Source organism: Ochotona curzoniae, unplaced genomic scaffold (genome assembly GCF_017591425.1).
Source record: "Ochotona curzoniae isolate NIBS_2020 unplaced genomic scaffold, NIBS_Ocur_1.0 scaffold_4506, whole genome shotgun sequence".
Classification (NCBI taxonomy): domain Eukaryota; kingdom Metazoa; phylum Chordata; class Mammalia; order Lagomorpha; family Ochotonidae; genus Ochotona; species Ochotona curzoniae.
In genome coordinates this window covers 44201379-44226374 of record NW_024467119.1, presented here as the reverse complement: position 1 = coordinate 44226374, position 24996 = coordinate 44201379, and the positions used below count along the sequence as shown (strand labels likewise).

The 24996-nt window shown below is 43.7% G+C and overlaps 1 protein-coding gene across 1 annotated transcript in view; it reads left to right on the top strand.

Annotated features, from left to right (window-relative positions):
* PAPSS1 (3'-phosphoadenosine 5'-phosphosulfate synthase 1) overlaps positions 1-24996 on the top strand; it is a 95176-nt gene that overhangs the window by 48842 nt on the left and 21338 nt on the right. Inside the window, exons 7-10 of the mRNA XM_040966518.1 lie at positions 439-550; positions 2582-2787; positions 3829-3964; positions 10173-10441. Coding sequence (XP_040822452.1) covers positions 439-550; positions 2582-2787; positions 3829-3964; positions 10173-10441 — 723 coding nt within the window. The remainder of the gene's footprint in view (positions 1-438; positions 551-2581; positions 2788-3828; positions 3965-10172; positions 10442-24996) is intronic.

Here is a 24996-nt window from a genome sequence, read left to right as displayed (position 1 = left end):
GAACTCCACCCTCATCTCCCACATGAGTATCAAGTACTTTGACTTCTTCAGCTTCCCTCTCAGGTGTATTAACAGGAGGTTGAAACAGAAGCCGAATAGCCAGGACTTGAACTGGCACTCTAAGGGATGCCAGCATTGAAAGCACCAGCGTAACCTGCTGTGATGTACTGCTATCACCTTCCCATACCTGCGCAACGGTCTGCCTTTTAATAGCCTTTCTGTGAATAGTGATACAAATTAATAACTACTGATTTAGGAGATCCTTATTAGATCCTCTTGGAGACCCAATGTTACTTAAATTTCTGAGGAAAAGCCTTATTTTTCTGGTGCATCTATTCTGTTTGCTTGCTTTCACTGTTTTCAGATTTCAAAAACTAAAGGCCTCTTGTTTGCTCAACATGTGAAATGGAATTTTTGCTTGAATTTCTGATGTTGTAGGTGGATATGCAGTGGGTGCAGGTGTTGGCAGAAGGCTGGGCAACCCCACTCAATGGCTTTATGAGAGAGAGAGAATACTTGCAGTGCCTTCATTTTGATTGTCTTCTGGATGGTAAGTCTTGCTATATTCTCAATTCTATTGTGTATGGAAATGACCCAGTTTAGTCCCTGTTCATCATGTATGTGCCATCCCAGGACTTTGAAATCCAGCAACCCTCACACGTACTCAGCCAGGTCCGTATTATGATCAGTGCCTCAAAATTTCAGGTGAATGAGTCATTGAATACGTGACTAAAAGCTTGGTTCTTCCTCTTCTTTTACATCACAGAGCATTGCCATAAAAGTCGATGTTTAGCATGCTGTTACTACATTCCAGCTACCTTTAACTTTATGTTGTTGTATACTGGTTGTGAAATTAATTTACTGCATTAAAGAAAATATTTTCAATTTTACATAATCCAACTAAATTGTTACCAAGTTCTTGTATATTAGCATTTCTTTTGGCGGGGGCGGGGTGAAACATTAAAGGACATGTGCAGTGACTTCAGAAAACTCATGAAAAGCAGAATGGAAGGATAAATTTCATTTGATGAAAAAATATTTTTGAAATCCTTGCATTTCTTTTAAATAATAGGCATTATCCTTGCACTTCATTTCTTGTTTGAAATGCTGATTAGTTTTCATTGTTGCTTGTTGAAGTAGAGACTTATGTATTTATGTGAAAGGCAGAGAGAAAGAGAGAGAGAGACAGAAGGAGAGATAGAAAGAGAGATAGAAAGACAAATGTCCATTCTTCCACCTGCTGGTTCACTTTCCAAGTGATTGCAGTGACCAGGGCTGGGCAGGCCAAAGCCAGGAGCCTGGGACTCCATCTGGATTTCCTGTATGTGGGTGGCAGGGATTCAAGTACTTGAACTATTATCTGCTGCTGTCCTAGGCTCATTTGCAGGAGGTGGATTGGAAGCAGAGCAGTCTCTACTAGAATTAACCCTCTGGTATGGGGTGCCAGTGTTGCAAGTGTGGCTTAACTTGCAATACAGCAAGAACAGTCCCCCATGAACTATTTAATTTAAAAAAATTGCACAGGTTTCAAACTTTTTTGCATCAAGATAAAACTTCATTTTTAGCCCTGTGTGAGCATGAGGAATTAAACATTGCATTGTGATTTTCTCCTTTGAAATAGTGGTAAAGTCTGGTTGCTTAGTAGTGATTGTTTTTCTCTTTGGGCCTGGTACAAATCTACCTATTACTTTTTCAATTAAACTACATAGTTGGGGTAATTTCAAAAGTAGCCAAGTTTTAAAGTAAGTTTTGCCTAAATTGCCATTGATTTTGTTGATATATTTTGTCCATGGAAGACATGTCATGATTCTCCATAAAGTGTGATAGTTTTAGTATATAAATAAATGAAATATGAATTTGAAAGTGGATTTTATTTTTCTGAACTGTGTATGCTATTATAGCTTGAAATGTCGGGAATTGAGCCTATGACTTTGATCTAGCAACACATTTTGGTTGCATGGAACAGCCACTGGTTTTGCCTCTGGCCAGTAATAGCTGGCATCAGTTCCATTCAACTATAATAATAATAATGACAATAACAACAACAATGATACATTTCTGTAGATGTTTTTGTCTTCCTGTCTCAAGAATACCTAAGTATACTCAATAGAGTCAAGTATATACTTGACTTTTCAATTGTGATACTTGTGTCATCTTATTAACCAACAAGGAATTAAATTTTCTTGGAAAGATCTGGCAGTGTAGTTATTTGTCTTTTCCATGTATTACGGATTCATATGATGTTTTCAGGGACATTGAGCTTAACCAACTGGTCATTCTTTGTTAAGCATTTTTTTTTAATGAAATGGTGTACTGAAGATTTCCTGCCTGGCAAAGACAGTTTGATGAGATAAGAGTATTACTATATGCGGGGTTGATTCTGTTGTTACTTTCTTAATTTTAATTCCTGGGGTGGTTTCTTGTTTCTTCCAACCTTGGAGCTTTTTTCCTCTGCCAGTTTTCTTTGCCAGGTACCATCTAACACAGATCCTTTTATTATTGCAGGAATGGAAAGGTGGCTGTTGGAAAGACCTGTATAGTAATCAGAGCTGTGTGCCTTCTGTTCTTTTGTGCCCTGCAGGGGGTGTCATTAACCTGTCAGTGCCTATAGTTCTGACAGCCACTCACGAAGATAAAGAGAGGCTGGATGGTTGTACGGCGTTTTCTCTGGTGTACGAAGGCCGCCGGGTGGCTATTCTTCGCAATCCCGAGTTTTATGAGCACAGGAAAGAGGAGCGCTGTGCCAGACAGTGGGGGACAACCTGCAAGAACCACCCCTACATCAAGGTCCGGAGTAAACCTAGCTGCGGTTTGTGTGGGGATCTACAGGTTGCCTGTTTGTGGACACTTTCATGGAGATTGATGATATTTTGCAGTCATGAGACCTGATCTCAGATTGTGTGTTGAGCATATGGTTGGTTCTGTCATTTTGGCCCAGATAAATATTTACTTGATAGTTATTTGAAACATATCTACTATGATTTGCCAGATGCTGGACCTGGTGCTGGATCTGGGAAGGTAGAACTGAGAACATGACAGGCACAGGGTTTATATTGTTGGTATTCATAGTTCAGCAGTGGAATCCCATGTGAATCATGTACCCCCAGTGAGAAGAGGTACTCTGGGAGCCCAAGCCAAAGCAGTTGGTTCTTTCTGAGCTTTAATGTTGCATTTCTAATATGAAAGCTAAACATGGTTCGTCTTCCCCAAAGTGGCTCATTAACATTGTATATTGAATGTGCTGATGTGTCACATTTCTCCATTTTTGTTAGGTATTTCAAGGTACACTAAGATTTAGAAGGTAGGTAGGTTGTTGATACAGAAGGCAAAGCAGTGTGGGGAACAGGGTGGGCTTGTGGTGCGTGGTGGACAGGTCCTGGGGGGCACCATTTCCTCCTTTGATATGCAGGAGAAAGATGAATGATGGAATTTCAGGTAGTACTGGGCTGAACTTGTGGCTAACACAGCGATCAATATTCAGAAATTGCGATCAGAGAACACAAAGCTGGTTGAGCCAGGATCACCAATCACCCCACTAATCAGCACAAGGCAGTCATGCAGAGTGCTTGTGTTACTGGAGTAACCATTCACATTGGCTTTGTTTACTTTGCATGTGTAAATACTGAAAATTGTTTCACAAGCTCTATGAGAGATTACGAAATAGATTCTGATTCTCCATCACCTCTTAATCTCCATTCAGCTAAGCCCTTTCAAATTTACCATTAAGTGTAAGGTGAGAATTTACCAATGTATTTAGCATGTTGAAAGCAATGTTCTTGTTGTAGTGTTGCTGTGTGTTTAAAAACGTTTTCTTTTTGTTTCTAACAGATGGTTATGGAGCAAGGAGATTGGCTGATTGGAGGAGATCTTCAAGTCCTGGACCGAATTTATTGGAATGATGGTCTGGATCAATATCGTCTTACTCCTACTGAGCTAAAGCAAAAGTTTAAAGATATGAATGCAGGTAAGATGTGTGCCTAAATATGTAATATGAGGCAACTTGGAGAGAGTTCTAGCAGGTATTTTCCAGCGCTTCCAGAATGTAAAACAGCATGACGAGTGCTCGTGAATGTAAATTTAGCAATGTACTCCATAAGGAAAGGCAGTTAAAACCTACCTGTGCAGTTTTGTTATATTAGAATAATTTGATCTAATACTGCATTGCATATGGAATTGAAGATGGATGCCAGTAACAAATTGACCTTTATGTGTTTATTATAAGATGTGTGTTAAAGCTGAACAGGGGAATGAGTAATGACTGATATAACCCAATTACAGCACCCCATTCTCTGTTGTCAGTGTGTGATTTAAGATCAATGTTATGTCCATTCTGGCTGGTGAGATATATAAAGGGGGACTTCTGGGAAAGAGTTCCCTTCACGACAAGACATATGTCATGATATCCCATCTCACCTTCCCCTGTCCCTGAATAAAAACCACTTCCTTCGCCTGCCTTTCTGCCATTCTTTTTCTTCTTGCTTTGGGTATTGTGCGTTTGGAGCTCCTGCAGCCATTTTTTATCCATGACAATTCCACAGATGCTAGCACATGTTCTAAAACAATTATTGATATGATTTTGAAGTCCTCTATTTCCAGATTTATTATTCAAAGAAGAGATGTATTTTTAAATTATGTAAGACACTTCTCTTTGAGCCTTTTGTGACTTGCATCCAGAAGCATGTGATGGTTTGTTACATGTATATTTCTTTTTTTTTTTCCTCTTGGCAAACAGAAACATGTTTAATTGAGAACTTGCTGAGACCACCTTATTTAACTTGTTGCCAAAATTTGAAATCATATCTGGAATATGTTGGTAAATTATTTTTTGGCACTGTTGAAGGATCTTATCAAGGAACTTTTTGGTTCTTAATTACAAAGTTTTGTATTACATCTGTTTTGCACTCTTCTGGTGAGCCAAACATTTTAAGTCATTTAGAGAATTTCTTGCATAATAAGCGATTGCAAGTTTGTTTAAAGTAGCTGAGAGCCAGTTATTAGCCTTACATCAAACAACAACGATTTCTGGTGTTGCTTTGTTTACTTTTCCACTTTAGGCAAGGGCAAATAAGCAACAGATCAAGGCGTTTGCTTTGTAGTTCCTGCTTGCTCTTTTAGGAAGCCCATGGCAAGCCAACTATTTGAGTTTTAGGGTGAGAAAGCGTGCGATTTCTTCTCTCTTTTCTCCTACTCCTTTCATCTTAGAAGTGATTGTGATTAGCCCCTGTGGGCCATTGTCTTTTGCTGGTTAATGCAATCAGCTGGGCTGTTCTAGACAGTTCTGTGGCTGGAAGGCTTGAGGCTTCAGCGACTGCAAGGTGAGACCTTTCCAGATGGCAGGTTCACTGCATTGCTGAGAATTGACCCATATCCTGGAAGGGAAGAATGAGCTTCACTTAAGCCAAGTCAAGAGCCTGTTAACACTTATTACACACGGAGTGTTGTTGTCTTGCTGATTACAGAGGGAAAAGTCAACACAGTTTCTTTAAATTAGTGCATGGCAGTATGTTGTGTAGTAAATGGAGAACACTTTGTGGGGCCTTTGAATTACACATTGTGTTTTAAATGAATGAATGGAGATGTTAGAAGGATACTGTAGGCAAGGCTGGCAGGAGCAGAAGCCTGTCTGTGAAGTCAGTGGGCTTTCCTGACTGACCCTCAGCAAGCTGGAGATGTTGTGGTCTGAGATTGGTTGAGGGGAGCTTCTCTCAGTCAAGGTCCAGCAGAAGATGGGACCCTCCCTCAGGTGAGGCTGTGGACATACCTTAGCAGAGGGAATGTGTCGAAAAGACAGGGTTAGGGAAGGCCATCGGTGGGATTGTTGAGACACCCAGGAACCTGCAGCATAATGGGACAAGGGAGGAAACTCTGGTTGCTCGGTGAGGTGGGAGCTGCAGCTATGAGGGGTGCTGGGCCAGAGTGAGCTGTTGGGGAAGTTGGCACAGGCTGAATGACTTGTGTGCCATGGGGCTTGAGCTCTGCCAGTAGCTTTTCTCCCTCTGCTCACTGCTCCTGTTTCCTGTCCTGGAAATAGGAGGATACCCCAAGGGGACCCCCCCTCCCTAGTCTAGGGCAGCATAAAACAAACACTATGGGGGAGTAGAGAATAAACACAGAGCTGGGTTGGCCAAAAGTCTTATGTGGTGTGCGGTTCACTTCATTTGAAAGCATTTGTAGTGTGAAGGTAGGAAACCGTCCATTTCCACCATCCTTTGGGGTGATGCCGAGAGTTCCAGGCCGTGAGAAATTCTAGTGAATGCCTTCCTCAGTGGCCTCTTAGTGTTTCCTCCCCGTCATAGCTTACATAAAAGATTGATAGTTTTGGGCTGGCACGGTGGCTTATCAGGGTAATCTCTTGCCTGCAGCACCAGCATCCCATATGGGCACCAGGATTGCCCAATTCCTTGGCCCCCTGCACCCATGTTGGAGATCTCAAGGAAGCTCCTGGCTCCCTGCTTCCAACCAGTCCAGCTTTGGCCATGGTGACTGTATGGGGGATGAACCAGTGAATAGAAGATTTCTCCCTCTCTCTCTTCCTCCCCCGACTCTCCCCATGTCTCTCTCTGTAATTCCTACTTTCAAGCAAAATAAATAAGTCTTAACAAAACAAAGGACTGATAACTTATGAGAGTTATGGAGCAGATTCTTCTGTATTCCCAAATTCTTTTTTAAAAACTCCCCCAAACGCAGATGGGCATGTGCATGTGCACACACACACACACACACACTCTCTCTCTCCCCCTCTCTCTTCTGACAACTCTGGAGCTACACCAGAACCATCTTGATTAGCTGCCATGTTGGTTATGGGAAATGTGAGATACCTGGTCTTGGAGCTTGAGAGTGGATAAAATAGCAGGTGGATCTTGGAGGCCACTGAAAAAGGAGGCCAAACCAGTTACTGATGTATGTAGGACAGAGAAATGAGAAGGGGGCAGGCAGCAGTGATCACTCTGGGTCTGTGATTGGGATGCGTACTGGGACTCCAAGGCTGTGTTGAAGCACGGTTCTCAAATTATCTGGGGAAGGGAGATCAGGATTTGGGAGAGTTTCCTGGATATCACCCCATTGATTCAGTCCTTGGACTGCAGTGTCCTGGCACACACCTGACAGTTACAGAGCCACCACTGCCCCTGCCAGCCTCACTACTGGACAGTATAATTGTGGCGCGTCCTGCAGTAACCGAGGGAAGTCAGCATTTCCGCTTCTCTCCCACCAACAGGAGATGCTCAGAAGAATCTCCCCACATTCTTCCCACCTAGCTGCTGTAAGGAAAGAACTTAGACTTAACTTTGTTTCTGAAGTGTGTGGTTCCTGTGCTAGGTAGGGCAGGATCCAGAGGAGAGGGCAAGAATCCCTCATACTGGGAATCCTTCAGTTGCAGGAGAAAGAAGTCGCTTTGGAGGCTTGACCTGAGTTTGGCTTCTGATGTGACAATGACAGTGAAGGTGGAATAACTGAGTGAATGGAGGAAGAGATGAGCGATGCATATCAACATGTTTTTCATAATCAGTCTGTTACTGATGAATTAGAGGATAAGGGCTTAGAGATATGGCTAAGAGAAGCCATCTGTGTGTGAACAATAATTGCATCCAGGTGAAGGGGCAAATTTCCTGAATGAGGATATAGAGAAAGAATTGCACAGGCCCAACAATGCACCCTGTTGCTCAAAGAGGCCCCCGGGATGTCAGAAATAGGTGGTTAGACTGAAGTGCCCAAGCAGAGTGTGAAACATCATGTATATTAGATGTTAATTGCACAAACATATATACACCAAAAGAAGTAGAAGAACGCAAATAACCAAAGAAACAATAGAAGAGAGTATTTGTGAATGACTTTTCCCTTAGATTTTCTTGCTCTAAAGATATACTTTTCTTCTTGTGGAAGGCAGAGTTACAGTGAAAGAGATTTTCTATCTGCTGGCTCACACACTAAATGACCACAGTGACTGGGGCTGTGTGTGGTCAAAACCAAGAGCCAGGAGCTTCTTCTGGACCTCATGAGGGTGCAGGGGTTCAGGGACTTGGAACATCTACTGCTGCTTTCCCATGCATATTAGGGAGCTGGATTGGAAGTGAAACAGCTGGCTCTCAAACCAGTACCCATATGGGATGTTGATATCCCAGGCCCCTCCTCTCACATTTTCTTCATGGTTTTTACTTCAAACAACTAAAGGTGACAGATGAAACAAGAAAGATCAATGTCATGGCTCACAGGCCTTAAGACTCTGAAGACAGGCAGAATTTCATGGCAGAGGCAATGGGAAGTTCAAGACCATGTGAACAGGAATGCACCTGTTTGGCAATGAGGAACTGATTTAGCACGTGAATTCGTGTCAGCCAGACTTAGAGGGAATGACGTTCCTTTTTAATTTGCACTTTTTAGTCTCCTGTTAGTGGATGCTTAATTTCTTTTCTGGCTGTATTACAAGCTCCTGGGAACAGCTTGCCTGGATCTGGACTGTCTTCTTGTCCCCAACTAGTTCCTCCCCTGCCTTTGCCCACTCTGGGAGCTGTGTGGAGGCAGGATTGGGGAGGGAGTCCAGTTAAAGGGGTAAGTCCTATGAGGAGACAGGGTATGGCTGTGCATGTTAGCAACAGAAAATAGAGTTGTACTTCACTGCATGGGGAGGGTGGAGCAGGCAAGCAGTAGAAGATCGGAGGTAGGTGATGCTGCTGTTGTACTCTGGGTATGGAGCAGGACCAGGGGTGCAATGGTGCCTGGCTGGCAAGAACTGCATTTGAGGTGAATAGGGAGCTTTTGAAGGCAGGTGGAGAGATGGTCTGAGCTGTGGGGAGAAATGCAGATGTACAAGTCACTCACATGGGGAGCCCTGCTCAGTAGCCCAGGCACGTGGCTGCTGGATAGGGAAAGGTTTCAGGGAAGGGCAGCATCTGTCTGCTGTTGTCACACAGTGTGACCTCATTTACCAGTGTGCAGGTTGTATGAGCCTGTCTGGTATCCAGAGGGACAGATAGATTGGTGACTGCCGTCTTAGATGGGAGCTGAGGGAACATGCCCCTGGCCAGGTGCCCTGATGTGTTGTCCCTCCTCTCTGCCTGCCACGCTGCTCCCCGACAGCCTTGCACAGTCCCTTACACTGCTTGTTTGTAGAATGTTACCGATGGCTTCACTTTTCACTCATGAGCATCTGGCCAGCATAGGTAGGATGCGCGCTTCCACACCTCCCTCACACCACTCTTTACTTCACCTCAGCATGTGCTATCTTCCTGAGGTCAGCACCCTGGAGCCTGAAGGTTAGATCTGGCCTGTGGTCAGTTTTTGTAAATGAAGCTTTATTGGAAAACTGCCACATTTGTTCATTGGTACATTATGTTTGGCTGTTTTTGTACCAAGATCAATGTGGTAAAAACTGTATTTCACGGCCGGTATAAGGACCTTGTAGCCTGCAGGGATTAAAATATACATTGTGCACCTTTACAAAAGGAGTTTGCCTTATTCGTGGTCTTGACAGCTTTATAATGTACTGCGCTGAGGTCAGGCCCGGGGACAGAAAGCTAGATAGAAATAAAAATTATGACTATTAAAATTAACCTTTGGCCTTCTCTAAGCACAGCAGAAGCATTCATTGGTGCCTAATAATAGAAGCAGTGGTTCAGGGCAGTTTATAAGGATGAGGCAGCATAAAGGAAGGGAAAGAGGCAAGAGATACAATGTGGCGCTAAAAGTTGTGCAAGAATCAGAATGACAGATTAAGCCAGGAAAAATAATTTCCTAAATTGAAGAATATTAGTTCTGCTACCCAGTAGACAGTTTTCATCTGTTCTGATTTGAAAGGCAGGGTCAGAAGTGAACTTGCTTCTCGATCTGGGGCAGGGGAGTTTGGGACTCCTAGGAAATGGTCAGAAGAGTTTTTTGATCTTGGATGTCCATATGTAAGGCAAAATTTGAAGTAAATTCCAAAGGACAGAGAAATATCCAGGTCTGTGTCTCTCCTCCCATTCAGAGCAGCCCAAGCTAGAGCTTCATATGGGACCCTAAGTGGTGCAGGGGACCAAGAACTTGGGTAATTTTTTTCTGCTTTCTAAATTACGTTGGCAGGGCCAGCTTGAATTTAGAGTATGCATATATTCGCTCCATCTTGGTATCAAGCTTCAAGGAAGAGTGCTCACCTTTGAGAAATGTACTCTGCTTAATTCTTGACATTCTCTTTTCAGATGCTGTCTTTGCTTTCCAGTTACGCAACCCAGTGCACAATGGACATGCTCTGTTAATGCAGGACACTCACAAGCAGCTGCTCGAGAGAGGGTACCGGCGTCCAGTCCTCCTCCTCCACCCTCTTGGAGGCTGGACAAAGGATGATGATGTTCCTTTGATGTGGCGCATGAAGCAGCATGCCGCCGTGCTCGAGGAAGGCATCCTGAATCCTGAAACCACCGTGGTGGCCATCTTCCCATCTCCCATGATGTATGCGGGGCCAACTGAGGTAGGCTGCTCTTCAGGTTTTCACGCAGTGACAACAGCCACTCCCATAAACACAGCCTGTGTCACCGCCAGATGACACTGATTTCTCGCTAATGTATAGATCTATTCCAAACACTTGGCATACCTGGAGGTTGACTCCCGAGAGATGGCTTCTTGGGAAAGGGAAGGAAGGGAGATTCCTGATATTGTTAATGTGGTTTCCCCTGCAGAGACAGGACAGCTGGGAGGTTGGGAGACAGGCTCGTCTTGTGAGTGCTGGCTCAACAGCACAGGCAGAGCTTGACCACACAGATCACATTTCGTTAACAAAGACCCCAGGGTTGGATTGGAGCTGCTTTTTGCTTCTTCTGTATTTTCGAAGAGCTCAAGGGATTTCAATGAGAAGAAAAGTTTGGTATCTTTAAAAAGAAATCATTCAAGAGGCATTCTTCATCAGCTCTTTTGTGAAGGACTAACACATAATGGAGTCAGGATATAAAACTGCTTCTTAATACTTAGGGAGGATTCTGGAGTTTTACTTTGTGGTGAACAGAAAGGATGTTTGAGACCTTTTTTTATCTATCCACAAAGAACAATTCTTAATTCGATTTTGTCTTCTGGAGGAGTAGATTCTCAAAAAGTATTTGTTGAATGAATAAATCAACGAATGACCTCAGAAACAGTGGGTTTCTGTTTCTGAGGGGAAATTCCCAGCCAGCTTCTGATTTGAGTTTTATAGATAAAGGAATGGAATGTACCCTATCACATTTTTATTCCTGCCTTAGAGGGAGGTGAGTTCATTTAGATTAGTCTGGGAGGCAAAGTCTTTTAAAAAGGATTTTTAATAATTGAGCTGCATAAACTCTGTGATATCTTAGTGGGGAGGTCAGGGGGGAACCTAAGAAGGGAGTCCAAGTGCATTTGCTTATTTGGGTTCAGGCCTAAAAATTTTTATTGGAGTTTTGTTGTCAGGTTATATGCTCTATTACCTCTTTATCCAAGAAAAACAGACAAAACCCAGCAGAAACAACAAAGTGAAAGATTAAACTGTATTTGATTCTTTTAGATTCATCCTAAATAGTGTTAGCTCGTGTTCTCCCCTTTGCTGGTTTAATGCGTGTTTGTTAGGATTGGCCCTCGATGGCCCACTTGACCCTGTGACCTTAGTTCTTGTTTCGTGAAAAACAGCAACTAGTGTTGTTTTGGAAATAAAGTTAGATTTTTTTTTAAAAAGGCTTGTCTTTATTTATTTCAAAGGCTGTGCTGAGCGTGAGAGCTCTTCCATCTGCTGGTTTACTCCCCAAATGGCTGCAGAGGCTAGAGCAGTTCCAGGCTGAATCTAGGAGTCAGAAGCTTCTCTGGGTCTCCCACATTTGTTCAGGGATCTAAATGCTTGAGTCAGCCTCTTCTGCTTTCCCAGTCATGTTACCAGGGGGCTGGATTGGAGGTGGTGTGGCCAGGACTTGAATTGTCCATACGAGGTAGGATCATCACAGGCAGCAGCTTAACTTACTATGCCACAGTGTTGGCCACCAGAGAGATTTTTTAATGATTATTTCCCCAGCCTCTGTTTTTGATGTTGGCAATATGATTATCTAAGAAGTTATTTCATTTGAAATTCTCCTGAATGTTAGGATGAACTTTGTTTTAAATGTGAAAGTAGCTCAGATGAGGTTAGGACAGAAATAGCTTCTTGTCAGTCACCTCATTAATACCAATCAACAGAGTGAAGTAATTTGCCTTCCCTTTTTAGGATCTGTTTTGTCTGCTTTCTGTTTCTTGTAGCCTATCTAAAAGAGGAAGAGATATGAAATGTTATCAACTAAATAAATTAAAAACTGTGGTTAAAGTGGGGAAAATAGGGAGGGTAGATGAAATAATAAAAGTAGCTATCTATAGTAAAAAACTATATCTTTCCTCAAGGGAATGTCAAAAAGGATCAGGCAGGCTGTTTTTATAAATTAGATTTCTATGTCTTCTAGCATTAGCACAAGCAACATTTTTAAAGGGAGAACCATGAAGAAAGGTGTCCAAAGGCCCCTGCAGGTACAGTCTAGCTTTCCTTAGAGGTGTCCCCACAGCAAGGCAGTGCCTGAGTTGTGTTGTTGGACAGAGGAGATTGCTTTCCTCTCAATTCTTGGTTGAGATGCAAAAGACGGACTAATGAGAGAAAAGCATGGCGATTATTTAATACCAATCTAACATGGGACAGGCACCTTCAGAAATGAAGACCCAAAGAAATAAGGAAGGCTGTGCGTTTATTTTGATGCTTAGACATGATGAATAGTGGCTGGTTGATTAGTGGTGTGATTGGACCAAGGAGAATGACCAAAGGGTAGTAAGCAGAGACAAGAGACTGAACAAGACCTGACTATTCAGATTTTTTTTTTTTTTTGTATCCTTGTATCTTCAGCGTTCCTTTCCTCTGGGTTTGGGGAGGGCCAGCCCCTGGAATAAGAGTCTAAGACTTCAGTGGGGGAACAACTGGGTTTCGTGGCATAACTCCAGGGAGAAGTTAGTTGGTGAGACTGGACTTCTTGCTTCTGTTTGCTGAAATGCCAAGGGGTCATATTCTGGGGCTAGCATGTCCTGAAACTCATCAGTTGCCTAACTCGGACAGGACCTTTTCTGGCCTTGGATCTGACTGTGGTTACTACCCAACCAGAACATGGTTTAGCACAAAGAGTGAAAAGACTGTAGTCAGGGAATCCAGATGTGGTTCCAGGGCTGATTTGTCATCAGCTAGTTTGGGATCTCTGGTTTGTCATCTTTAGATTTTTCTGGGACATTCAGTGTTTAGTGATGAGTGATTTAGAGTGCGCAGTATGTGGGAGTAAATACTCTTTTTTTTGGTAAGATTTATTTTTATTGGAAAGGTAAATTTACAGAGAGAAAGATCTTCCATCTACTGATTCCCTCCTTAAGTAGCCACAACAGCCAGGGCTGAGCCAGAAGCCAGGAGCTTCTTCTGGGTCTCCCACATGTGCTCAGGGTCCCAAGGCTTTGGGCCATCTTCTAATGCCTTACCAGGCTACAAGCAGAGATCCAGATGGGAATTGGGGTAGCTGGAACACAAACAGTGCCCATATGGTAACCCAGGCATTCTAGGCGAGGATTTAGCCACTGAGCTATTGAGCCAGGTTGGGAGTTAATGTTCTTTAAAGTTCAGTCTTGTTGTGATCATTTTAAAATTTGACTTATTTTTAAACATCATATTGAATTTTAACTATACATAGGGAAAAGTGTCCCTTTTCTAAGTGTCCAATTAGATGTGTTTTACCCATGTGAACATAGGCATGTAGCCAGTGTCCAGCTTTTCTTAGAGGTGTGTCAGCACGCAGAAGCCCTCCCTGCTATTGCTGTCTATTCCTGCCAGTTCCTGCTGCAGCCATCATCACTGTCCTTCCAGCTAACACCAGAGACTCCATTTGCAGGTGTTGAAGCGTGAATTCTTGGACGCAGACCCTGAGCGTGAGATGAGAGTGCCAGTAATTCATTCCGGAGAGCAGCTGGGATCAAGGAAGGGAAGAGAAAGGGAAGAAGTAAGATTGGGCAGAGGGAAAGAGGGAAAGGTTGAGCTGCTGTTAGTGCTAGTAGAGGCTTCGGTTCACTGGACCGGGAGGTTAGGCAAGGCCCTGCGGGGGTGTCCTAGGCGGCCTGGGAAGTAGGCAACCCGACTGAGTTGAGCAGTCACTGGCTGACCAAGGAAGGGTATGCAGGGGAATTGTCGTCCTGAGGCGACTTGGGCGTCGCCTCACGGCATTCAGGCCAGCCTGACTTCATGCTGCTTGTAACAGATCATACAGCACAGGCCCTCGAGTGTCTGGCTTCCTTGACATGACATCATGCTAATGGGAGCCACCCTTTTGTTGTGTCTAGTTGGTGACAGATTGTTCCCACTTCTGCAAAGCATCTATTGTGGGGTTGCACACTGGATCCTGGAGGGGCATTGCAACACTTTCCAGGGTTTTGCTGTGAAGAATAGGACTGGCACAAAGAGATGAGTACCTGCCTCTGTGTGAATGTGCCTGTCGGTTATCCCTAGCAGTCCATTCACTGAGTCTTGGGACATGCATATGCATTTGTTCAACCTGAGTAGATCCTGCTCCTATTTCATTTCCAGTGTGGTTGCACCATTGTCCCACACACCGCACCCCGAGCAGCTAGGTATTTTGTAACTAGTACGTGGTTGTCTCTTTGATTTTCACTGTTTCGCTCTTTTAGTCCTCACTAGCCAACTGCTCTGAAATACGTTTACTGTTTATTGACCAACCTCAGAAATCTCATTGGATAAGTTTCCCTGAAGAGGAAACAGAGATGTATATAAATAAATGAGTTTTAGTTATAATAATGAAGTAAAATGTTATACATGTAATTTTTATTGAACTGTTGCTGTATTTGCCAAGCAGTGTTCTAGGTTCCTTATATATTAAGTAGCGTAATCTTCATGACAACATTTGAAGTGTAGGTACCATTATTATTTGCAATTTTCAGATGAAGAAACTGAAGTAGTAGTGTTAAATAACTTAATGAAATTTCATTGTCAAAAATAATAGGGATGGAATTTGAATTAGTGCAAACCAGAGTCATGCACTGTAATTTCACAGAATTTTAATTACTATTATATAGCATGAAAAAAAAAATTTAAGAGATTTACTTATTTTTAATAAAAGGACAGAGAAAAAGATCTTTCATTCATTCCCCAAGTGGCCGCAATGGTCGGAACTGAGCTGATCTGAAGGCAAGAGCCGGGAGCTTATTCTGGGTCTCCCACACAGGTACAGGGTACCAAGGGTTTAGACAATTCTTTACTCTTTCCGAGGCCACAAGCAGGGAGCTGGATGGGGAGTGGAGCAGCCAGGACACGAATTGGTTCTAATATGGGATCCTTGGTGTATGGAAAGTGAGGATTTATCCATGGAGCCATTGTGCTGAGCTCAGCATGAAAATATTTTAAAAAATAGGTAGCTATATATTTTTTGAAATAAGCTGGAAGTAAATTCCTGTATGAATTCTAAAATAGTAGTTAGGTTGGTTGGGGATGCATAGAGTCTTCTTGGGATAGCCACATTCAGGCTCAGGGGGTCTCCATTTGAGTCCTAGCCCCAGCTCCTGACTAAAGCCTTCTGCCAGTACAGATCCTGGAGGACAGCAGGGCAAGGCTTGTCTTATTGAGTCCTCACCACTCACATCAGAAACTTGGTTTGAATTCCCAGCTCCTAGCCTCAGCCTGGCCCAGGCCAAGCTGTTGATGGGCATTTGGAGAGTAAGCTAGCCTGATGGCCAGCCTCCCTGCCTCTGAAATAAACAAATAAAAAATGAGTTAGCATGGCCTTAGCTGACATTCCCTCGAGGTGGAGTCTATTTTAGAGTGCCTTTCATCTTATTTTTTGTTTATCACAGTCTTGATTTTTGATTCTTGCACTTTGTATTCTCATGACACCTGCCTCATTGGCATTAGTAATATCTGTTTTTGGTGTTGTTGCTATGAAGAGTAAATAGGGTTAATGTAAATCACTTAACACATTGTATGACTCATGACAGTCTACGATAATTGCTTCATTGACTGCTGTAAAAAACTATGAGAAAGCATTGCTTCGGGTTCACGATTCTGTTCCCACCTCAAAGAGATTGTGTCTGTCTCAAGGCTGGATTTTGTAAAATCCCAAAGTTTGATTGCAGTGAGGACTCTCAGTAGGCTTCGTGTCAGGTTGTGCCTCTTAGGCCTGATTTGAAGGATTGTTTTTTTTTTTTTTTTTGGATGAAAAAGGTGAGAATAACCATTTCTTGAGTGCCCGCACTAGTGTTCTACACTTTGCACATGTCTTTTCTGGGCCCACAACTCAGTGAAATGGGGAGTTTATCATCATTGAACCACAGGGGTTACTGGAGCTAAGAGGTCAGGTGACTGAACTGGGATCTATCAGAGCAAACCGGAGCTGGCCAGGCTGGAGGAGTCCTAGCAGGTTTTCTGCAGAACCGAGAGAGGGAGGACCTCAGTACAGAACTGGGCTCAACTCTAAGGAAACCTTGGGCAAGTAGGGAGTCATAGGAAGGAGCAGGGCAGAAAGGTCAGGGGATGGGAACTCTTGGGAGGAAGTCTCAGCTGTGGGGGAATCTGGCTGAAGGGACCTGGTGGGAATCTTGCCAAAGGCAGGCCAGGGTGATCACAGGGTGCCTTGATCTGATTTCGAGGGTGTGGACTCTCTCAGAAGACCTTTGCTATGAGTGGGCAATGCAAGCCCAACAAGGGTGAGAGCTCTGAGGCTCTGAGGAGTCTGCCGAGTCTGAAGTCAGCAGGCTGTGAAGCTGGGGCTGAAATCTGGCCTGCAGGTTCTTTTCACTGGGGATCCGAGTGGCTTTGTGCCCCGGCAGTCTGAGGAGCGCAGAAGGGCCAGGTGGTCTGGATGCCCAGCTAGGGCTTCAGACATCTCTGGAGCACCTCTGACTGAAGTGCCTCTTACAGGGCCGCTTCTTGTCCCACATTTGGGACCCGAGCAGAAAGCAGTTTTTAAAGAATAATGTTATGAATTTCTAGCAAACACCATTTTCAACCAGTGAATCTTTTAAAAGCTCTGACCTGGCAGGCTCTGTTAGACTGAGTGGTTTACGAGGTTATTCCCTTCTTTTTCTCTAGTGCCTCACTGGGGTGTGTTTGACTCGTTAGGCTTATTTGCAGTATTCAGTGAAGAATTTTTTTCTTGTAATTAAATAAAAACAACCTTCATTTTTTTTTGTAGTTTTTCCAATGACATCAGGAAAAAATCTGCCAGTAATGCTCATTTGCCAACTAATAATAATAAAGTAAAAACAATGAGATTTCCTTTAATCGTTTTTTGTAGGTCATTTAAAAGGCATTGGTACCAGATTTGTTTCCTTAGCACAAATGCTTTTCAGAACAGATGAGCAGCTGTTAAGCCTCTTTGGTTATCAACAGGGTGTTCTTGATTTCCAAGTCTGTGAAGATTTAATGGCATGGTTCCTAAATTTCATCTTAGGAATAGAGTGTAGACCTCAAATGTGGAGGTAGTTTATACCAAAATTGTGCATGTACGTTTTTATCTTTGTGGCGTACTAATTGACTGCGTGGGAAATTCTATTTGTCTCGTCTGTCTAGATCCCAAATCTGTTTCTGAAAAGGATTGAGCAAAAATGCCTTTTTTAAGATGTTCTATCAGAGTATTGAAAATAGGATGCATTTTGGAAGATGGGATTCAGGTATATACAACTGACAGCTATGCCTTGGGGTTATGAAATTCTAATAGGGATTATGATGAAGTATTGGAGAAAATGTATGGCTAGAGATAGAGTTCCTTCTGCCAGAAGTTAGCCTTGGTGGAAACTGATTTTGTGAATGTGAGCAGATATCTATGACAGGGACAGTAGGAACATACTAGTTATCTGGAAGCCAAGGTTATCTTTTGGGCCAGTTCATGTTCTGTGCCTGTAAAAATTTGGGGCAGAACATAGCGTGTCTGTTAAGATCATCAACCTCTTCTTCCTTAAAAACATTTGTAAGAGGGCTGGCGCAGTAGCCTGGTGGCTGAAATTCTTGCCTTACATGTATAGGATCTCATATAGGTGTCAGTTCATATCCTGGCTGCTCTGTTTCCCATCCAGCTCTCTGCTTGTGGCCTGGGAAAGCAGTGGAGCATGGCCCAAAGCCTTTGGACTCTGCACCTATGTGGGAGGCTTGGAAGAAGCTCCTGGATCCTGGCTTTGGATCAGCTCAGTTCTGGCCGTTGCTGCCACTTGGGGAGTGAGCCTGCAGATGGAAGATCTTTCTCTGTCTCTTCTTCCTCTTTCTCTCTGTAAATCTGACTTCCCAGTAAAAATAAATAAGCTTTAAATATTTATTTAATTATTTATTTGTAAGATCTCTGAAAAGCCAAAGGCAACATTAATTCTTGAGATCCGAGCCTAATTATACAAGTCACAGGATCTCAAATTTTAATGGTACTTTGAACCCTTTTGAGGTCTTTAATAATTTTAATCACATTTATTTTATTAAGTTTTATTTTTAAAAACAGATTATTTACTTGAAAGAGTTACAGAGAAAGGGAGATGCAAAGAGGTCTTCCATCAGTGGGCCCACTCTAGGGTTGGGTCAGACTATAGCTGAGAGCGGGGAACTTCATCTGGGTTTGCTCCGTTTTTGGCAGGGACTCAAGTACTTGGACAGTCTTCTGCTGCTTTCCCAGTTGCAAGTGGGATGGGACATGGAGTGGTGGGGACTTGAACTAGCTGCCCAAATGGGGTGGTAATATCACAGGTGGCGCTTAATGTGCTGTGTCACGTTCTGGTTCCTATTCATATTTCTTGACTAATGCACCATGGGTTTACAGTCTCTTTCCCAATGTCTTTGTTGATAAATGTGAGCCATAAAAGTTTTTCATTGTTTCTGAATTTTTAAAAATTGAGAGGAAAGAAAGGCTGGGAGGAGAACTTTCAACTTCTGGTTCACTTCCTAGATGTCTGAAACAGCCAGGGCTGGGCCAGGTGCTCAAGTACAGGAGCCATCAATAGCTACTTCTCAGGATATACATTAACAAGAAGCTGGAATGGGGAGCAAAGCTGGGAGTCAAACCCAGGCCTTGTGGTAGAAGATATGAATATGACAAATGCCATCTTAACTACTACACCAAATGCCCAACCCATTTATGAATATTTTTAATAAGTAAAACATGATAGAAATTTAATCACTGCTTATTTATAAATTCTTGAATGGGACCTGGAGTAATGGCTCAGTTAGTTAATCCTCTACCTTGCAAGTGCTGAGATCTCATGTGGGTGCCAGTTTGTGTCCCTGCTGCTGCACTTCTCATCTAGCTCCTTTCTTATGGCATGGGAAAGCAGTGGAGGATGACCCATAGCCTTGAGATCCTGCACTTGCATGGGAGACCTGGAAGAAGCTTCTGGCTCCTGGCTTCAGATTGGCTGAGCTCTGGCCATTGCTGCCACTTGGGGAGTGAACCAGCCAACTGAAGATTTTCCTCTCTTTCTTTCTCTCTATAAATCTGTCTTTCCAATTAAAACAATAAATCTTTAAAACTGAAGTCTTGAAAGGACCTCAGTTGTAGAGATTTAGGTTAACCATACATAATATGTATCCATGGTGCTCTGTATCATTAGTCTGGGAATTGTTCTTTGCAAATTTTATTGTATATCTATTTGTTATTTTTTAAAATTACTACTCCTACTGGAGAGCATGAAAACCAGGACTGGGTGGCTAGACAGAAAGGCACCCACCAGTATATGTGTGTGGGCTGGAAAATAGGGTTGGGTTGAACTAGGCTTCAATGCCCATTGACATGTATGAGAGCTAAATGGAATGTGGGACAAACTGAACAAGTGTGCAGTAAATACTGGCATGCATGGGAACCAGGGCAAGGGGTGGGTCTGGTGGGGGTTATTGTGGGTTGCTCCGACTAGACTGCAGTTCCCACTGGTTTATGTGAGGGACGAGTTGAGTATGTGCTGGGCAGAATCAGGCTGAACTGCAACACCCGTTGGTTCCAGTGGGAGACAGGGCTGGAAACAGAATCAACCCAGCAATTGCAACCACCAGCTGACTGGGGCAATGGACTGTACCAGGCCCTGTACTGGCAAGCAGATATAAGAATCTGGTCTGGGATCACCTCAGACAAAGCTTTTTTGGAGATCTCCCCAATCGAACTACCAGACTCAGAACCCTAACCATGAAGAGAAGTGCAGGTTCCATGGTCTGAATATGGAGTACAATATGGAGTACTTAGTGAAAGCTAAGCCTCCCCAGAGGCTCAGATGGAGCAGTGGAGAGCATAACCAGGTGCACATGGAGGATATGGTAGTCTATCAGAACCTGCAGAGGATACCTGACACCACAACAAAAGACAGAACAAATCAATCAACTACCCCAGCCATATGTTGGCAGTGAAAAACTGGGCAAACGGAGACTCTAAGTTGGACTATGTCAATGGATTTTGCAGCGGCCTCATCATGCTTGGAATGGTGAGACTGGCAGCAATTCAGAACTGTTGAACTATCAAAATCACTTGAGCAAAACCCTCGGAGCATGCCTCACATGGGGCACCTGAGATGGGTGGGAGACTAGGTGGGGCTTCTCCCTTTATCTCCCCCTGTCGCCGCCCATCAGCTACACTAAAACGATGAGGCACACTCTTGAGGGTCTGGGAAAAGCCGGAAACGCAACCGGACCCCTCACTGCCAAAAGTGGTGGCGTTTAAACCCTTTTCTCTGCTGCCCCTTTCCCCGCTGGCCTTAGCTTTCCTCTGCTGCTGCTTCTCCAGCCATCTCTTCGCCAACCTTCTTTGTTCTTGTCCCCGTTTTCTGCTGCATTTCTCCGTTCTTGTCCCTAAACTTAGGTCTTATTACTTCTCTACCATTTTTCCAGCCCTCTCTCTGCCACCCTTCTTCTCTCCCGTCCTCCCTGCCCCGTCTTTCTCCATCGTAGTCTCTCGGTCTTTCTCGTCGTCTCCTATCCATCATCTGTCAGTCCATCCTTTGTCTGTTTGTTCGTTGGTCTGTCCATCCATCCATCCCAGCTTTTACAACAGCTACTTTTATATTGTTCTCCACCAATCACTTCTCCCCGTGGGTCCACTTGGCGCTTCGTGATAGGTCAGTAGCGATGGCATAATTGCAGCAAGAGTATTAGCCTATTCCTGTGACTTCCTGTTTACCTGCTGGTGAGACCAACTCCGCCTCCTGGCCCTGGGCCAGCTGCCATCTTGCGACAGCCCCTCTCAATCCCGGAGTGGCTTCAGCACCCCGCTCCCCACATCTCCCTTTTCTCCAGATACAGGAAAAAAATGTGGAAATAATAGTCTTACCCACTTTCCTGTAGCCCTTGAAACTTTGTGCCCTAATTAACTATGTAAAGATTGTCAAAAATAAAGAAAAAAATGAAAAATAAAAGGATGTGAATTGGAAAAAAATTATTGAATGAAAGGTCATGCATTATCACTGAATGAAAAATGCAACTTCCATGTAGTAGATACTCCTGTCAGACCCAGCCCTCTGCTGCTATTACCCTCACCTCCACCTGGTAACTGTTGTCCTAAATTTTGTATCTTTTTTACTTTCTTTTATACACACACATGATTTTATCACACATATACATGCTTTTTCAGTTTTCTTGAGCAGCTCTAATTTATATTGTCTTTTCTAGACTATTTCATGCTTACATTGTGGCATTTGCGATGTTCTTATGTTATCTCCACATTCTTTTTGTCTTTGGAGCTGTGTATTCTTTTCACACATATGACATAGTGTTAGGTCTCTTTTCCGCAGCTTGCCTGAGATTTCCTCACTCTTCAGTGTTTATTTTGTTTCCTCCTTTTGTTGTTTTGGTTTGATAGTCTTTTTGCTGAATGTTAACGTTGCTACCATAGTTGTTTGGTTCCTGTCTTAATCATGAGTGAAAGTTTCTGCTAGAAGTAGAATTTTTGGGTCCTGTGAAAGGGCAGATGCCCAACCAATCGTGCACACTACATTCTACAATGGAAGGGCATTTACACTCATGCTGATGGCGATAGGCAAGGGAGCCAAATAATGTGCGGCTTTTTCCACTGGGGTGACTCCTTGGGGAAGTGGTCTTATAATAGGCAGCTAAAGTCTTCAAAATGCATTCTTTTTTGGCACATCCTTTTCTATTCTTAAAGAAATAATCAGAGCTCTTTATAACTTCCCTACGTCTCAGCAGAATGTTTCTCCTTGCCTTGTGCCTTGGTATCCATAGCATCCTTGTAGTGGTCCTATTTAATGTTCTGGCTTTAATTCTCTTTATGTAATGATGCTCAAAGATCAATCTGTAATTCACATCTCTTTATGAATTCCAGAATCCTATCCGGGGGCAACCAAGCTACTTCTTTACTCCCTCCAGGTTGGCTTTAGCCATACCTTGTTGTCTCCTGATTGTAGTTCATTCAGAACTCTTCCAGTCCCTCCTCCTCCAGGCTCCCTGCTGACTCCATCTCAGCACCTTTCAGATCATGTTCTTGGGTCCTAACTGGGAACTTCTCTATGGTGGTCCTCATCTTAGACTCCCATGTTCCATTATCATCTCATCCCCCCCACCCCCCCAAAAAAAACCCTTTACTGGCCTATTTCATTGTATGTTCAGAAGCAAAAGTTGAGAGCTATTGCTGTGGCACTGTAGGTTAAACTGCTGCCTGTGGTGCCAGTATCCCATATGAGCACTAGTTTTGAGTCTTGACTGCTTCATTTCTTTTTTTTTTTTTTTAAGATTTATTTTTATTATTTTCTCATTGGAAAGGCGGATATACACAGAGGAGAGACAGAGAGGAAGATCTTCCGTCCGATGTTTCACTCCCCAAGTGAGCGCAACGGGCCGATGCTATGCCTGTCCGAAGCCAGGAGCCTCTTCCGGGTCTCCCACGCAGGTGCAGGGTCCCAAAGCTTTGGGCCATCCTCGACTGCTTTCCCAGGCCACAGGCAGGGAGCTGGAAGGGAAGCAGGGCTGCCGGGATTAGAACCGGCGCCCATATGGGATCCCGGGCGTGCAAGGCGAGGACCTTAACCACTTGCGCCACCGCGCCGGGCCCGACTGCTTCATTTCTGATCCAGCTTCCTGTCAATGTCTTTTTCTCTCGTTCCTTTTGCCTGGTCTGTCTACAAAAGATGCTATCACTTGCCTTCTTGCACTGGGCTTGCCATCTTGCTGAAAACTGTTATTAAGAACATGAATCACCTGTTTAAATTGGCAGATGGGTGGTGCCAGAGTATGATCTCTCAGAAGTGGAAAACACAGTGACCCCTGTCTCTACCCTGGTTCTCTTCTAGGGCACAATTTCCTGACCATAGCACAGGCTGTAGGAACTCAGACAGAATACCATGGTCCTGAAGGGTTCTGGAAGGCGAGATTAGATTTGGAGAGATCACCACAGCTGAGACTTGTCGAGTTCTTTCCCCAAGAGGAGGGGCAGCACTGCGCAGCAGTGTCACAGGCCTTTGAGGGTGTTTCCCAGCATGCCTTGGACTGCATTTGTCCAAGGTGAGACTTTGTGAGACCTGCTTGAGAGTGGTTATAATAAGTTGGATGAGGATGGATTGAGTCTTGCGCAAAGAGAGTTGGAGGATGGCATTCCCATCAAGCCAGAGTGGACATTTTGTTAAACCCTAGGCAAAGATGCCAGAGAAACATGCCTTAGGGTTAAAGACCATACTCCAGAGGAACTTATAAGTAGAGACTACACAAAATTTGAGACAGGGAAATTTTAAAAATTATTCAACTCTAGTGGGGCAGACTTACAGAAGGTCAAGTGAACTTAGAAGGAAATCCTATGGATGAGGGGATTGCCAGCGGAAGCACAGACTTCAACAATGAGCCTCCTCCTTCTCACCCCTGATTTCTGATGGCCCTGAAGAAGGTGGGGATACAGTTCTCAAGAGATGATGGTGAAGTTCTGGGTTGCCTGGAGCAGAACTGGTTCACAGGTAACAGCATGGAACGCCATGATCTGGGGCTTAGGATGGGTCTTGGGGTTGGGTGTGTGCTTGTTGCTAAATGGTGGTGTGTTCGGTGTGGCACCTGCCAGATTGAGTAGGGGAGACAGCCCTCCAGCGCATAGACGATGCATACTGATGGGTAGGTGAGTAAGGCAGACACTGCGGTTGCAGGGCCTGTTGTGCACCGGGTGGGGGTGGGAGGATGCTGCTTCTAGGTGGTCACTGGGTTTGGCCTGAGCTCGTGATGCTTGCTGCTGGAGCAGAGTGCTCTCGGATAGCCCCACACAGCTGCTACTGACACCAAAAAGCCAAGCTGTCTTCTTCATACAGTGTCTCTCAAATGCTCTGTACTGAGTAAATTAGCATTGTGTTCTCCAGAAAGGGGGTGTGCTGAGAGTTCAGTATGTTTGAGCAGGTATTGAAGGATGACTTTTGAGTGATGGGCAATAGATTTGAGGAGAGATAGACTGGACCCTCCCAGCAAGGCCCATGATCAAGCCTCAGAAAGATAGAGAGGTGCCAGGAAGTTAGCTGCAGCTAGGATTAAAGTCTTCTCATTCTACAGGAAAACTGCAGGCTCTATAAAGTACCCACAGGCTCAGTATATAATTACAAGTGGTTAGAAATGTGAAGGAGCAAGAGAGTATGTTTTATCATGTGAAGTAAATTATCTGCTGCTAACAAAGATGATGCTGATGTTGGAATTAGCCAATAAGAGCTTTAAAGCATCTTAAATGAAGGTACCTGTAGAAAGAAAATCCACAATAGAAAAAAATCAGAAGAATTGAAAGGAAGTTGGAGGGCTAAAAAAGGGTCCTGTGTAAAATAATAAGCAGATAAGATTTAGAAGACTAAGAGGAGAAAAGGCAGATAATTCTGGAAGTTAAATTAAAAAAGATTATCTAGAAGGAAAAGGCAAGAAAATTAGGGAAAAAAAGAAGCAGAGTCTTAGCGGCAAGGGGCCTGTGTGATGCTGTCTCTAGTGTATGAGGATTCCTCAGAGAGTTCCTAGGAATGTGTACCATGGAAAAACTGCACGGATTTGAAATTTTTAATAAAACCAACATAAACTTTTAATTTCATTTTCCCAGACTTTTTAAACTCCTC